We start from the raw sequence: 13,986 nt of genomic DNA, 5'->3' as shown, positions 1-13,986 counted from the left end.
ATCTGAGCGCGATGACGGAGCGAATGGCGACGCCTGGTCTGCGACGCCTTCCTCCATATTGGCACGAGTATAAGACTCGTGCAAAGACTCGCTGGTATGGTCGCCAGATCCTAGAAGTGTTCACGACAGAGTTTCGCGATCGCACAAAGGAATACTACATATGGGCCATCCATCATGGACTGTGCACGGTAAATGGACACCCAGTAACGCCGACGTATCAGATCCAAAATAACGACTTTCTTGTCAACAGAGTACACCGGCATGAGCCTGCTGTTACGAATGCGCCGGTGCGCATCCTTCACCGAGACGATAGCCAAGGCCGCATCGTTGTTGTCAAGCCAGGAAGCATACCTGTGCATGCGACTGGCCGATATCATCATCACACGTTGGTGGAAATGGTGAAAGAGCAGGCAAAGCTTCAGAACCTGTACACAAGCAATCGGCTGGACCGACTCACTTCAGGTATCATGGTTTGCTCTACGACGAAAGAGGCTGCCTGTGAACTGGGCAATGACTTTAATGCTGGGCTCGTGAACAAGGCATACGTGTGCCGAGTCGTAGGCCGTTTTCCTGATGGCATCGTTGACTGCACCGAGCCAATTTTAAGTGTCGATCGGCAAAGCGGGCTGAACATCGTACATCCCAAGGGCAAAGAGTGTAGAACCCTGTTCCAGCGTCTCTCATATGACGCTGCCACCGACTCGAGTGTGCTTGTTTGTCGTCCGATCACCGGTCGCACACACCAGATCCGCGTACATGCGCAATGGCTCGGCCATGCCATCAGCAATGACCCCCTTTACAATCATCCTGTGTGGGCGACAGTGGATCGTGACGTGCTATCAACTGCACAGCCGCGTCACTACGAGCGAGTGGGTGGCGAGTCTGGCAATGTCGAGGTAGAGCGTGTATTGACAGCCCTAAAAGGCCAGCGGGACGACTCGGAAGGCTGGGCTCGCTGGCGCGATCAGGTCCTTTTTGGCGCTTTGAATCGACAGTTGGGATACGAGGATATCTATGTGCCTGGACCCAACGGACAGCCAGCATACCGGCCGTCATTTTGTCAAGCGCATGACAATGACGACGATAGCAACACCAAAGATAACAAGGGCACTGATGGCGCGAAGGACGTTGAGGCTGCTGCCACTGCCACTTCCGATACCTGCAGTGTGTGTCACATTCCCTTGTTACCCGACCCTGCACCAGGTGAATTGTTTATCTATCTTCATGCCATCAAGTACTGGACCGACTCGTGGGTATTTGAAGATGAGTTGCCATGGTGGGCATGCACAACGACCTGGCAAAATCCTGACGCTCCACCGCAGCACGAGCGACTCCCGTCGTTGCCACTCATAGAACACCATGCTGGCCACGATGCCCTGGGGCTCGGAAAGGGCGGCGCGCATCGACGGGTAGATGCATCATCATCCAGCGCTATTTCACCTGGCATATCTCTCGGCAATATACCCTACGCATCGCGCCCACAACACAATGTGTCTGACCGAGAGATGCCTCCAGTGTGCGTGGAAGTGACTCGCGGCTTGGAAGATGCAGTCCAACGTGAGCTTCTCCAGTGCGTGCCACACACGGACACATGTTGCATCACCACAGCGTTGCATTCTGGAATTCTCAAAGTGGATGCGCCGCTGCATGCTCATGTGTTGGCTTGCTACAATGCCGATGAGCTCCCGATAGCAATCGCTTTGTACTTTTTGATGGGACATACGACTCTCCCCCGGGTTATGCTCGATGCTCTTTTCGCCGAACGTGTAGAGGCGCTGGGGAAGTCTGGTCCACAGCACGAGAAAAACGCGCCGCCGACGCCCTCGGAGCACGCGCTGCTTGCTTGGCTCGAGGAGTTATGGGATGCTCATGCTGGTGACCGTATACATGCACTGGCAGCATGGAAACATCATGCGGCTGGAACACCCCCACAGACATGGTGTGTGGTTGTGGATCGGAGCAGTTATGTGTTTCCGACGCTGAGCACAGCTGCTTTGGAGTCGCATATATCCAAGCTTGTTACTACATGGCTCGACACAGAGGCTGTGCCGGCCTTGCCAGCCCCTCGCTCACAGGCTGACATGCTGATTAAGTGTACGTTTGCACCACGCTATGGTGTGGATGAGTCGCTTGTCTCAGGACCGCGTGCGAGACAAGGAAATCCCTCTGGGACCTGTTTCTTCCAGCTTCATGTGCCGGGCACGCTGGCCGTGTCGTCATCCGATGCGCTGCGAACCCGAATTGCACGCGCACGTGCGCATGCGCTATCTGCGTTGTTGCCGATTGGTGATGGTAGATGTCGCATAAGCACATGCAACAGCACGACGCCGTCATTCATCGAGGCCTTGGAGCACATGCTCCGAGTTCGGGGGCGGGAGGCGTGTGTTGTGCGCGGTGCACCCAAGCAAGCATACAGCATGCAAAGCATGCTGGTCGAGATGCCTGAGCGTGCACGCGACATGCCACATGCTTTTCTATTTGATCACTACATGGCAGAGCTTGAACACATTGCGCAAGGCTTGGAGCCTGGCGGGCATGCACTCGTTCTAGCCGACGAGCCCAAGACACTTCAACGTGCAGTGCGTGAGCTCGAGAATCGTGCTAGGCGCGAGCAGCATGAGCACGTACTGCGCTGGAGCCCTGTGACCTGGCTCGATACGAGGGCTTGGCCGTCTGAAGACGCGCGGACGTTGGCCGACGCGCGTGTCGAGTCACAGATGCGTGGAGGTTGGCGATCATATATGTACCATCGGACATTTTTGGGGATGCTTGTGCAAGCGCCGCTATATGACGTAAGCAAGGCGACGGTCTCTTCTGGTTTATAGAAAAACGACAGCCTGGCTGGCCATGCTCGGCGGTCAACGCAGGCGAGAAAAATTAAAATTAGACGCGATGGGTCCACAATTTATGACACAGTCAGCTGAGTGGCCTCGGAGGAGGAGGAGGGCAAAGCTGCCGTGTGCGTGAAAGTCCGTACTTCGCTAATTTTGACTTGCACACCCCCATCATTGTATGGGAATTCGAGTCAGTCGAACCATACGAAAGACAAAGTAGGGGGACAAACATCGTCGCAGTCATACGCACAAGCACACTCAAACAAACACCGACACAATCACTCTTCTTTTGCAAGAGAGGATTGCTGTTTACCTCGCGTGTGTGTGTGTATGGTTGCTCGCCCTATTGTCTCTGCACACAGACACGAGCAATCGAGACGTTTCTCCCCTCCGCCTTTGAAAGATGGAAACAAGTCGTGCGCGCTGGAACGCGCTATGGCTGTGTTTTGCATTGCTTTTGTTAAGGGTCCTGGCCGCTGCCGGCGCTCAGCAAGGAGATGACGGCGGCGGCAGTGACCATGGAAGCGACAACAATGACCCCGATACCATATCAGATCCCACGACGAACCGACGAATCACCAAGAGCCAGTTAGCATACCAACTCAAAGTCGCTGAGTACGTGTGTGTGGCGGGCCTCACACTGTACGCATGGGAGTATCTCATGACCATTGGGCGCGAAATCAGCATGTGGCTCCATCCACGCAGTTTGCTTCATCCACAAGTGGCCTTGTTCCTCTTAATTCGATACGTGTCTATCCCGCCATTGGTCGTGACGTCGTACAGTCTGTGGGGGCATTTCTCCAAGGCTGAAGAGTGTTTGAAACATGAGCAGATGACTGTGGCCATTGTCCAATTCGTCGTATCATGTGTGTTTTCATGGCGTACGATAGCAATTTGGCGGCGAAAGCGCTGGGTTATTATATTCATGATCATGTTGTCCCTTGTGCTGTTTGGCACAACGATTGGACTATTGTACTTCTCGCGCGACTCTTTGGTCGTAGCCGGTGGTGCATGTCGACCAGCGTTCGACTTTGACGGGGAGCAGCCCTCTGGCGTCAATACAGTCAAATGGTTCTATCTATGCGCGATGATTTTCGACACGGTGGCTATGGGGCTGTCTACATATAAGCTCTTTACCTATGCGAACATGGGCCGGCGATTGCAAAAGATTACCTTTCGTGATCCCTTCGAGATGCACCGTCAACAGCTGGAGAAAAGCCAGGTCGGTCCGACATACGTACCGCCTGACCAGCTGGGCACGGATCTCGACCCGTACGAGTCAGAGTGCGTCAGGCCCATGCCACACGTGGTCCGCCGCTGGTGCTCGAATATTGCATCCGTCGTGTTGATTCCTTACCACACGGTGCATAGCATGTACAACTGGTGGATGTCACTCACGCCGCTCGTTGCGCGGCTCCTGCGCAATGGCATTGTGTTTTTTGTCGTGGCTACCGCATACAACGTCAACAATTTCGTCCTCGAGGCACGGAATGCTCTGCATTCCAAAAGTTTCCTCGCACTATACTCGCCCCTCATGTGTGTATTGTGTCAACGTATGCTACTCCGCGAGTTTGACGAAGTGTGGTCCTCTGTCGATGTGGACCTCGAATACCCAGGACGCCAACTTGTTGACCGTGTCGTTGGTCCCACGGCTCCTACATCATCGCAGACGCCGCAGCTTGATCGATTCGAACGCTTCGCCTCCGCGCTAGAGGAACGGCATGCATCGCTAATGTCGCCGACTAGACGGAGGCGGAGTGACTCAGAGGCACAAATGCCACCCTCGTCACCGCCGTCCAATGAGACAGTCCAAGCTCCAAGCTCCGCCGAGAAGGAGCCTTATACGGATGTGCCGAATGTGGTACTTCCTACTCCGTCGCGCAATTTGTCATTCGCATCGATCCACGTCAGTCCTCGTACATCCAATGTATTCACAGGCTCCATGCAGCCGCCCGCCCCGGTTTTCCAGTCATTCACACCGCCGAAGCTTACGTACGCACAGGAGCAACAAGCGTTGCGGATGGCCGGCCTGTTTTAATCACGAGCATATGGTCCCTCCCCCCCCCCTTTTTTTTCTTGTCATTATAATTTCTCTGTTTTCATGATCTTTGCATGCACACGCGTTTAGCGCTATGATCCATCGAATCTATCTCACCGGTTGAGGCAGACGTCGGATGGCGTCGATCTCTTTCATGTATGTATTCGCGTGTGTGTCTGGCAAGATCTCTAGTTACGAGTTTCATGCATGGTATGCCCATCTACGAATGTATTTATATAGAGAATAAAAAAACCCACATAGAACATACACAACAAAGTTGGTGAAAAAAATGACATCATAGACGACGCTTTCAGCTACGACGACAGCATCGGAGTCGTCAAGTCACCAGATTGTTCGCCAGGGATGATCCGCTCACGGTCCTCGTCTTCTTCATCTGTAGCAAATGCTTTGAGTCGCTCAGACGTTGGGTGTCTTGGTCCATCACGAGGGTGCGTGTAATAGCAATCGGGACGCGTGCATCCATCGCCATATCTGCAAGGCACATGACTCCGTTGCGACGGCACCGTGGACCGCATAGGATGCATATAAACACAGTCTGGTCGCGTACATCCCGTGCCATAACGACATGGTATGGAAGTAGCAGCGGTAGAGCCAGGACCCGGTGCTGCGTGCATTTGCCCTGGCGGCGGTACAACTTGGCCTTGCTGATCAAAATGTGTAAATGTACAAGCGGGATTCAAGCATGACTGCTGGAATTTGCACGGCGTCACGCCCGATGGCGGCGGCACGGATCCACGCGCCTTGATGAAGCTCACAGCTGGACTGACATGACTCCGCACACACTCTTTATCCGCACAGTCCGTTGCATGCTCGCAGATATCGGCTTTTAACACCAATGCACTTGGATCGCCATCACGACCAGCATTCGCTGGCGACGGATGGCTGTATGGGCACATAGGATTTGTGCACTGGACGGACCAACGGCACAGTGCACCCTCTGATGGTTTTGTGGGAAATGCGGCAATATCACGAAGCACTGGCGGTCCATTCGGAAAAGAATCCGCGCCCAATCCCGGCAGTCCAAATGGCGGCGTTTGTGGCGTAGATGATATGGTAAGGCCAGCGCCTGGCATCGGCGGAGGATTGTTCGGCATCATAGGATCCAATCGCGCAAAGAGCGATGGTCCACCGGACGCCATTGCTGCCATCGCTGCCATCGCTGCAAAAGGGGGAGGCACGCCGTCCGGAAATGGGGCCGCCATGCCCTCCGGGAATGGTGGCATAAAGGGCGGAGCGCGAGGATCCGGCACACCTGCACGACCAAGAATGCTCACAGACGCCGGCTTATCATCACTGCGCATTTTGTTGTTGCGCCGCTCTTTCGAAGAGGGAAACAGTTCCACATCACGTTTCGAAGCCTTGGATGTCGAGCGATCCGACCGTCGGTGCTCGCCATCCCAACGCTCATTTGATGCAGCAGCAGGCGAAGCTTGCTGCTGTGCACGGCTGCGCGGCGGCGATGCTGACCGTGAACGAGACCTGTGCTTTGATTGCGGCTGATACGACTCGCTATTCCGTTGCCGTTGTCGCCGCAGCTCTGGCTGCTGCTGGTGCTGTTCGTTGTGTAAGGAAGACGGCAACTCTGCAGCTGGAGCAAGTATGTCACATGCACTCTTCCAAAGCGCTCGTGTCACTGAAGCATCAAGGTCGCCTCCTACAAGTTCTCGGAGCTCATCTGCAATCATGGCAGGGCCCTTGCGATTCGCGATCATCACTGTCACATACTCCGCCATAACGGTGTCGTCGTGTGATGACAAGTCATGCTCAACCAAGACACGCTGCACAGCCTCTTGCACACGAGAGGCATCAGGTGTACCAAGTTCTAGTGTGAGCGAAGAGAGAGTTGCCATGATTCTCAGATCGTGCTAGAGGCAACAACTAACACGAAGCACGCTCGCTGACGACGATGTGCACGCAACGACAGAAGAGCCACAAAACTTCGCGCAACCAGAGTCTCGATAGAGTGAAAATTCCCACTTCTTGTCTGGACTGACTCTCCACCTACGTTCGCGCCGAGGCGAGCGAACAAGCGAGTGTCTCTCGACACACGCCCTGCCTTCGCCGCCACTTGCTCCACAATCCACTCTGTTTCGCTCGACAGCCCCCACGAGGTCATCACGTGACATACCCCGTCGTCCTTCGTCGGCGGTTGGATCTTGCTGCATCTACGTACGTACAGTCTGCAACGACATGGTACGTGCTGACAATGCCAAGGCGTTGCGGCGCATTTGCTAACAGGAACAGCTACCACTGACGTTGCTCAATGCAGCACACGATGGCCCAATCGTACGTGTACATGAGCCGAGGCTCTCACACGCCAGCTGGTCGAGCTGAAAAATAGCGAGACTTTCAACGGCCACCTGGTCGCTTGCGACAACTATATGAACATTACGATGCGCGACGTGTTCCAAACAAGCTCAGTAAGTATTCCCCATTGATAATACACTTGCTTTAAGCACACTGTGCATGTATTCACGCAATCCACTAACACCACACTCACCAGAGCGGCGAGCAATTTTGGAAAATGCCAGAGGTGTATATCAAAGGGAGCACGGTATGTACGTTGTTTCGCGCTCATGAGTGTCCCAGATCAAGTATTGTCGTGTGGCACATGAACTGATTGATACCGTGCGTGAAGCTGAAGAGCATGCACGGAAACAACGACAGCACGTCGCGGGTCACTCGCACCACGGCCGAGGGCATCGCGATGGACATGGCCATGGTCGCGGTCGTGGGCAGCGAGGACCTCGCTTTCGTTCATAGGATTCTAGATACCAAGATGAAGTAAAGGAAAGAAGAGAAAAAGAAAAGCAAACGAGCATCATGCGTTGTTGTTCAATATTGACCGAAGGCAACACGATGCCATCCTACAAGTCCTCGTGGCTTTCCGGCTGCACATAGGCGCTCTGACCATTGATGTCGACCAGCTCCACGTCAAACACAAGCGTCGAATCTGGAGGAATGATATCGCCCAGATTCATACTGCCATAGCCAAGTTCAGGTGGAATTTGCAGCTTGCGCTTCTCGCCAATACACATATCCCTAAGACCCTGCTCCCAGCCGGCAATGACCGCGCCAGCGCCGAGCTTCAGAGGCAGTGGCTCGCCACGGTCATATGATGAGTCAAACTTCTTGCCTTCCCACAAGCGTCCCGTATAATGCCTGTGAAATGGTTTGTATGTTGCGTTAGTGTTCCCAACGGTGACGCGTCTTGTCTGGCTACACATACACATGAACCTGATCGCCGTCCTGCGATTTGAATGGACAAAACTCTGGGCGGTACTTGACTCCGATCATAAGCGACTTAGGTGGCTCCTTCGCTCCCACGAGCGCAGCCATCGCGAATGCCACAAACGCGCCCCACGCACGCATCGTTGCAGGTAGTTTGCGAAAGAAAGCGTTCGAGTGAATGAAGCCCGAATTGTTCGCGCTAGTCAGGCACGGAACAACTCCATAGGCAAACGGCAACTAGGTGGAGTCTGTATTTGTCCATGACAAGGATATATGTGGAGAGACTAGCTATGTAGGCCCGGGCGCTGGCGCTGGCGCTGGCGAGGCCGAATTTGCTAGAATGGCCTTGTCAGCAGTGGCCAACTCTGACTCGAGAAACGGCACAAGAGACTCCAGTTCCACCGGCATTCGAATTCCCACACCACCGGGCGTCGGATGCTGTGGAAAATAAGCCATGATGTAGCTTGGAGCACGAAGTGCGAGCTGTGCGACGATGGCCGAGCGGTGATACACCCATACATTGCCGCCACACGTGCCAGATTTAGTAGGCTCGTTTGTGGTGAGATCTAACAACGAAGCAATCCACATGCGGGCATCGTGCATAGTTCCGAATGGCTGCCATACCATGCATGCATCTGCGAAACAGGCAAGGGATTTTTCAAGTGCCGCTCGAAGCCGGTTCAAAAATAGGGTATATTCATACAGCTCCCATAGCGGCGCCATTAACAAGCTCCGTGGCACCAGCGGTCGCTGTGCAATCGAAGTGACGCGTGAGAGGCGCATGTTGGCTAAATGCACAGTCCAACCGCGCAGCATACGAAGACGAAGCACATGCAAAAGCATGGTCGCCCAGGGCGACACCTCCTTCATAGGCACGTCATTCTCGTTAGCAGTTGTGCAATGGGGCGCATCCGTCCTCGAAAAGGGCACCATGACAAAGCACAACGTGAGTGAAGACGATAGAGGAATTCTCACACAGTCCTCAGAGATAGAGCGAGAAAGAACCGGCGACAGAGTACCAGACTGAGCGGCCAGTTCTCGGAAGAGCTCTGTATCCACGGCATCAAGTTGTGCTTCATAGAGCTGCGCATCCAAGTCGACGTCTGCGTCTGTTTGTCCATCCGAAGCCAAGACTGGATCAGCGTCTGTCTCCATGTCTGTCACCTCTTTCTCCGAGCATGCGTTATTTTTGTTCATGGAATAGGCACTGACCCATACGCGTGAAGATCCATCCGTGCATTGTTCATGGAACTGCACTTGCAGTCGGTGCCATGCACGGTCTGGGAATGCAAGGCGGTTGTGCTGCTTGTGTGTATCAGCAGCACCTTGCGGTGCGTCAGCCCAGTACGCAAGAGTCCGTTGCAAAACGGCGATGGGCGCCTCACTAGGGCCGTACCCAATCCATGCATCGCGTGCACCCTCTTCCTTCACCGACCCATCTCCCTGCAAAATTGGCACACCGAATCCATGTAATATATCTTGCTTAGCTGTAGTATCAAATCGCTCCATATCGACCAGCGGACGACCAGGCGTGAGTTTCCAGCCACGTTGCTGAATCCGCTGCAAGCCATGCCATCTGTCACGCTCAGTAGGAAGGCATGTTTGAATTTCTTCTGCACCTTGAGAAAGTATAGCCGCGGCACTCCGTAATGATGAGAGCTTCTCCTGCAGCACAAGTTTTCTCGCAGACAAAGATGGTTTCTCGCGAGGCGGCGCTTGATCACCATCGTCAATATTGCCACCATTAGCCACATCCTCGTCGATGGCAGGATTGATACCAACTCCAGCACCACCTTGCGCAGCAGAGGATGTTTGCCATGACCGGTCCAGAGAACTGAGCGATAGAGCGTGCGGATCCAAAAAGTAATCGCTTTGGGCTGCCAAGACCGAAGATGATGCCGAAGAAGATGCTGACTCTGTGCGAGTGTTTTGAATGAGCATTCCCAACAAGTTCTGCGCCTGTTCAGCGTGAAAAAGCGACACCTCAAGCTGGTGAATAAGTGTGTCACGTAGAGGAACAAACTCGCTCTCGTGGATCGTGCCGGGACGAGCAGGCCGCTCTTGCGCGGACTGGTTTGAGACTTGGATCGTAGTTTGGACCTCTGGAGCATGATAGGCAGCACGGAGCGAGGCTAGTGCTGACCGAACTGAGCCATCCATACTGGTGGCATCGGCGACGCTGGATGGCTGGAACATGGACGCACGCACATGTCGGAACTCGCCTCGCTCAGCCCACAACCGTAGGCGACGCGCACGTTCTGCATCTAGGTGCGAGAGTCGCGGCGCTAGGACATGATGTCCGTTCGCATGAATGTCTAGGAGCGTGCGTTCTGACGCTAAACGCCCGCTCTCACGTGGTGCGTCAAGCACATGCTCTGATGCGCCGGGGACTGAACGCACGCGCTCGATACTGACGCGCACGTCTTCTTGTCCCATAAGAGAAGCACCCTCCGCCCTGTCACGCTGACAGTCAGCGAGCGCGCAAGTGGCCCCAAGAACCGCCGACGCTGGGGGTGACGGCCAAGTTGATAGCGGTCGTTAACCGTGGTACGTTGTGTGGAGGGCGACGCCCTTCCCCATCGTCTCTGCGGCCCTACAAGTCGAGTCATGTGACGCGATGGCGTCGTTGCCTAGTGTGGAGGGGAGGTGCCCATGAAAGGGTGAGAAGCAATACCCAACGAAAAAGTTGACTGTGGCACGTCACACCGCTCATCTTCTCATATCTGGGAGAGACTGGACGCACAGTAATTCGCCAGCGAGATACCATGGGCGTATTAGGAGTCAATCAGGAGGCTTGCGCACTGGCCAAAGCACACAAGCCGGAGCATTTCTGTCTAGAGCGGATTGTAAGGCCCAATATCCTTGCGCTTAAGCCTTACCGATGCGCTAGGGATGACTACCAAAGTGGCACGCTGCTCGATGCGAACGAGAACTCGTTGGGTCCATCAGCAGCGACTCGCTCTTCGGAAGAAATGGAATCGCTGCAGCTGCATCGCTACCCAGACCCTGGATTGTATGGTGTGCGTGAGTCTGTGACACAGTTTCGTGGACTGCCACACACGGCCTATACGTTTCTTGGCGTCGGCAGCGATGAAGTGATCGACTTGATCCAGCGATGCTTCGCACGCCCATCACAAGACAAGATTCTGATCTGTCCTCCAACGTATGGCATGTACAGTGTGAGTGCTTCGATTAATGATGTGCAAGTAGTGGAAGTGCCGCTGACGATGCCGGACGATCCTCGTGGTGCGTTCCGTCTAGATGTCCCCAAGGTGCAAGCGGCTCTCGCACAGGATCCATCCATCAAGTTGGTGTTTTTATGCTCGCCAGGAAACCCCACAGGGACACTCTTGGCAATGGAAGACGTGTGTGCCATCCTCGAGACGCCAGCGTACCAAGGACTTGTCGTCGTCGATGAAGCTTACATTGACTTTGCGCTGGAGGAACAGGCGCAGGGTCGAAAACACACAGCTTCCCAAGCTGTGTCGGCCGTCTCGCTTGTGCACGAGTATGCGAATCTGATCGTGTCTCAAACGCTCAGCAAGTCATTTGGACTCGCTGGTGTACGAATGGGCGTGGCATTTGCACAGCCGCCGATCATCCAGGTGATGAACAACACCAAGGCGCCATACAACGTGTCGACACTAGCTGCCCATGCCGCCTCTCAGGCTCTGGCTCCCGAAGGCATTCAGCGTATGCGGTCGCATGCCAAGACGCTGGTTGAGCTTCGTGAGCGGCTCATTCGCGAACTTGCTTCCATCCCTTGCATTGGAAAGGTTCTCGGTACGAACGATGCCAACTTTGTGCTGGTCCAGGTGCTCGATGCGCCGAAGGGTCTGCCGGATAGCCAGCGAGCAGCTCTCGTCTACAAGCGTATGGCGGAAGAACATCGCCTCGTCGTGCGTAATCGGTCGTCGGAATTGGGCTGCGATGGATGTCTTCGAATTACGGTTGGCACGGCCGAGGAAAATGACCAGTGTATCAAACTGATGAAGGAGCTATTGACGCCATAGAACGATGGGGGGCTTTGTGCGTGCGGATGTATGAGTGTAAGCGCGAGTGCATCGTCCCTATAGACAACTGGGTATGAACGTGTAGATATATAGGTAAGGAATCGTCTGGCATCATGCGCTGATTGAACGAGGGCGGCGGCCGTGGGGGTTGGGGACGGGAACGGGGGGCGCGACGCGCAATCATGCTGGCGCTAGTGCATCATCAATGCATGTTCAGCATGGCGCATGTCGAGCTCAGTTTGGACTTGATCATGCGCCTCTTGCGCCGTCGCGTATGCAGACACGAGCTCTTTGTACTCGGCCTGAGCCATACGTTCCATCGACGCCAAGCGTGCGACATCGGCCTTGAGTTGCTCCAAGCGCTCCTCCCCGACGGCTGGCTCACATGCACCAAGCCGCCGCAGCGACACGAGGCGCACATCTGCATCCACACATTGGGAAGCAGCCTCGGTGATCTTTCCCGCAAGCATACGAGAACGAGCTTCGTAGCCGCCCAGCAGCTTGCTCAACATCTTCTCGCCCTTGCTAGCTTGTGTCGCGGTCTCATGCAACCGCATACGAAGGACATCCAAGCGCCGTGATGCACCTAGTATTCGATCGTCACGTGTGAGCGATGACCGAAATACGAGCGAGCCATCTGGACCCCATGCTTCTTCATCCGGCACACCAACGGCGTCTACGCTGGATTCGTCGCACAAAGGCTGGCTATGCAATAGTTCCTCCTCCACAGACCGACGAGCTTCTTCGAGTGAGGCATCGGGTATACGCGCGAGAGAAGAGCGCTCACCTCCCGAGTGCCGACTGCCCGGCAGCGGAAATACACGTGCGTCGTGTGCCATGAGCTTGACCACTTCGTCATCGACGAGCTGCTGGGCCTCATCATCAGATGTGCGCAAAGAAGCCAGAAGCGTACGCAGCTGCTTCTCATCCACATTCGTAGGTCGCGGAAGAGCTCGTTGAACAACTTGCGTCCGCCTCGCTAGCTCTTGCTCTCGCGCTTCAGCAGCCAACTGAGCCATTCGTGCATCACGCAGAGCTGCATCCTCCACCTTGTCTGTATGTGCGTCGAAGGCGCGGGTGTCTTTGGCAATGGACTCAGCTGCGGTCGAGGACGGTGGAGTATCATCAACAATGATGTCAAAGTCGTTCTTCGGCGTTGGCAGGGCCGCCAGCCGCGCTGCCAGCTGTCGTTTCGCCATGCGTGCCTGAATTTTCGCATCGCGCGGCGTCGCCGGCACATCGGATATTTCATTCAGACCCAGGGTATCGCGATATGGCGTGGCATGCGGCGCCACGGCCATCGCGGTATTTCCTGCAGAGGCAGCAGCCACAGCAGGGGCAGCGGGCGTGTTTTCTCCGCCCAAGAGCGGCGTCTGTGTCACGGTGCGAGCGTGCAATTCGCGCGCTTCTCGCACGAGCGCGTCCGTATCATGTGGACGCGGTGTTGGCGTGGCACCTGGCGCAGGTCCGGTGCCCCCAGCATTATAGTCCATAGGCGCATAGTGGCCAAGGAGCCCTTCGGTCGCTGTGTTCTCGTTGCCGTCCACGAGCGCTCGAGCTTCCTCACCAGCCACGCCCAACTTGATAATCTGTTCCATATCCGATTCAGAGACCTGGGCTTCTGGCAGCGCAAGTTTCCGGCGCTTCGTGACTTTGTCTGCTTCTCGCATACGACGCAACGCGTCTTCATGCCGCGACGGCTTGTTGAGCGCGCGGTCACGCCGTTTCTTGGCCTCTTCGTCTGTAGGCTGTGCACCCGGCTCCATCTGTAGCAGTGTACGACGCATCGGCTCCTCGTACGTCTTGTTCGCCTCGTCTGTTGTGTCGTAAAAACCAGGGAGTGGCTGCT

The 13,986-nt window shown here is 55.1% G+C and overlaps 8 protein-coding genes across 8 annotated transcripts; 4 read left to right on the top strand and 4 right to left on the bottom strand.

Moving 5' to 3' along the window:
- Window positions 1-11: 11 nt before the first annotated feature.
- On the top strand, window positions 12-2,825 carry MGL_3238 (uncharacterized protein; the record flags this gene model as incomplete). The annotated part of the gene is made up of 1 exon (XM_001729642.1): window positions 12-2,825. The coding sequence occupies one exon, from the start codon at window positions 12-14 to the stop codon at window positions 2,823-2,825; it is 2,814 nt and encodes a 937-aa protein (XP_001729694.1).
- A 412-nt stretch (window positions 2,826-3,237) lies between these two features.
- Window positions 3,238-4,872, top strand: MGL_3237 (uncharacterized protein; the record flags this gene model as incomplete). Its single annotated transcript, XM_001729641.1, has 1 exon — window positions 3,238-4,872. The coding sequence occupies one exon, from the start codon at window positions 3,238-3,240 to the stop codon at window positions 4,870-4,872; it is 1,635 nt and encodes a 544-aa protein (XP_001729693.1).
- Window positions 4,873-5,186: 314 nt separating this feature from the next.
- MGL_3236 (uncharacterized protein) lies at window positions 5,187-6,743 on the bottom strand (the record flags this gene model as incomplete). Its single annotated transcript, XM_001729640.1, has 1 exon — window positions 5,187-6,743. One exon carries the CDS (start codon window positions 6,741-6,743, stop codon window positions 5,187-5,189), a length of 1,557 nt encoding a protein of 518 aa, XP_001729692.1.
- A 340-nt stretch (window positions 6,744-7,083) lies between these two features.
- On the top strand, window positions 7,084-7,513 carry MGL_3235 (uncharacterized protein; the record flags this gene model as incomplete). Its single annotated transcript, XM_001729639.1, has 4 exons — window positions 7,084-7,086; window positions 7,138-7,179; window positions 7,215-7,313; window positions 7,397-7,513. 4 exons carry the CDS (start codon window positions 7,084-7,086, stop codon window positions 7,511-7,513), a joined length of 261 nt encoding a protein of 86 aa, XP_001729691.1.
- Window positions 7,514-7,760: 247 nt separating this feature from the next.
- On the bottom strand, window positions 7,761-8,265 carry MGL_3234 (uncharacterized protein; the record flags this gene model as incomplete). The annotated part of the gene is made up of 2 exons (XM_001729638.1): window positions 7,761-8,055; window positions 8,123-8,265. The coding sequence occupies 2 exons, from the start codon at window positions 8,263-8,265 to the stop codon at window positions 7,761-7,763; spliced, it is 438 nt and encodes a 145-aa protein (XP_001729690.1).
- Window positions 8,266-8,412: 147 nt separating this feature from the next.
- MGL_3233 (uncharacterized protein) lies at window positions 8,413-10,284 on the bottom strand (the record flags this gene model as incomplete). Its single annotated transcript, XM_001729637.1, has 1 exon — window positions 8,413-10,284. One exon carries the CDS (start codon window positions 10,282-10,284, stop codon window positions 8,413-8,415), a length of 1,872 nt encoding a protein of 623 aa, XP_001729689.1.
- A 605-nt stretch (window positions 10,285-10,889) lies between these two features.
- Window positions 10,890-12,137, top strand: MGL_3232 (uncharacterized protein; the record flags this gene model as incomplete). Its single annotated transcript, XM_001729636.1, has 1 exon — window positions 10,890-12,137. One exon carries the CDS (start codon window positions 10,890-10,892, stop codon window positions 12,135-12,137), a length of 1,248 nt encoding a protein of 415 aa, XP_001729688.1.
- Window positions 12,138-12,328: 191 nt separating this feature from the next.
- Window positions 12,329-13,903, bottom strand: MGL_3231 (uncharacterized protein; the record flags this gene model as incomplete). The annotated part of the gene is made up of 1 exon (XM_001729635.1): window positions 12,329-13,903. One exon carries the CDS (start codon window positions 13,901-13,903, stop codon window positions 12,329-12,331), a length of 1,575 nt encoding a protein of 524 aa, XP_001729687.1.
- Between the last annotated feature and the right edge of the window lie 83 nt (window positions 13,904-13,986).

The sequence above is a fragment of the Malassezia globosa genome (genome assembly GCF_000181695.2).
Source record: "Malassezia globosa CBS 7966 chromosome Unknown mgl_sf_8.1, whole genome shotgun sequence".
NCBI lineage: Eukaryota > Fungi > Basidiomycota > Malasseziomycetes > Malasseziales > Malasseziaceae > Malassezia > Malassezia globosa.
The sequence above is the reverse complement of the archived record's forward strand: the minus strand, read 5'-3'. Positions and strand labels throughout refer to the sequence as shown.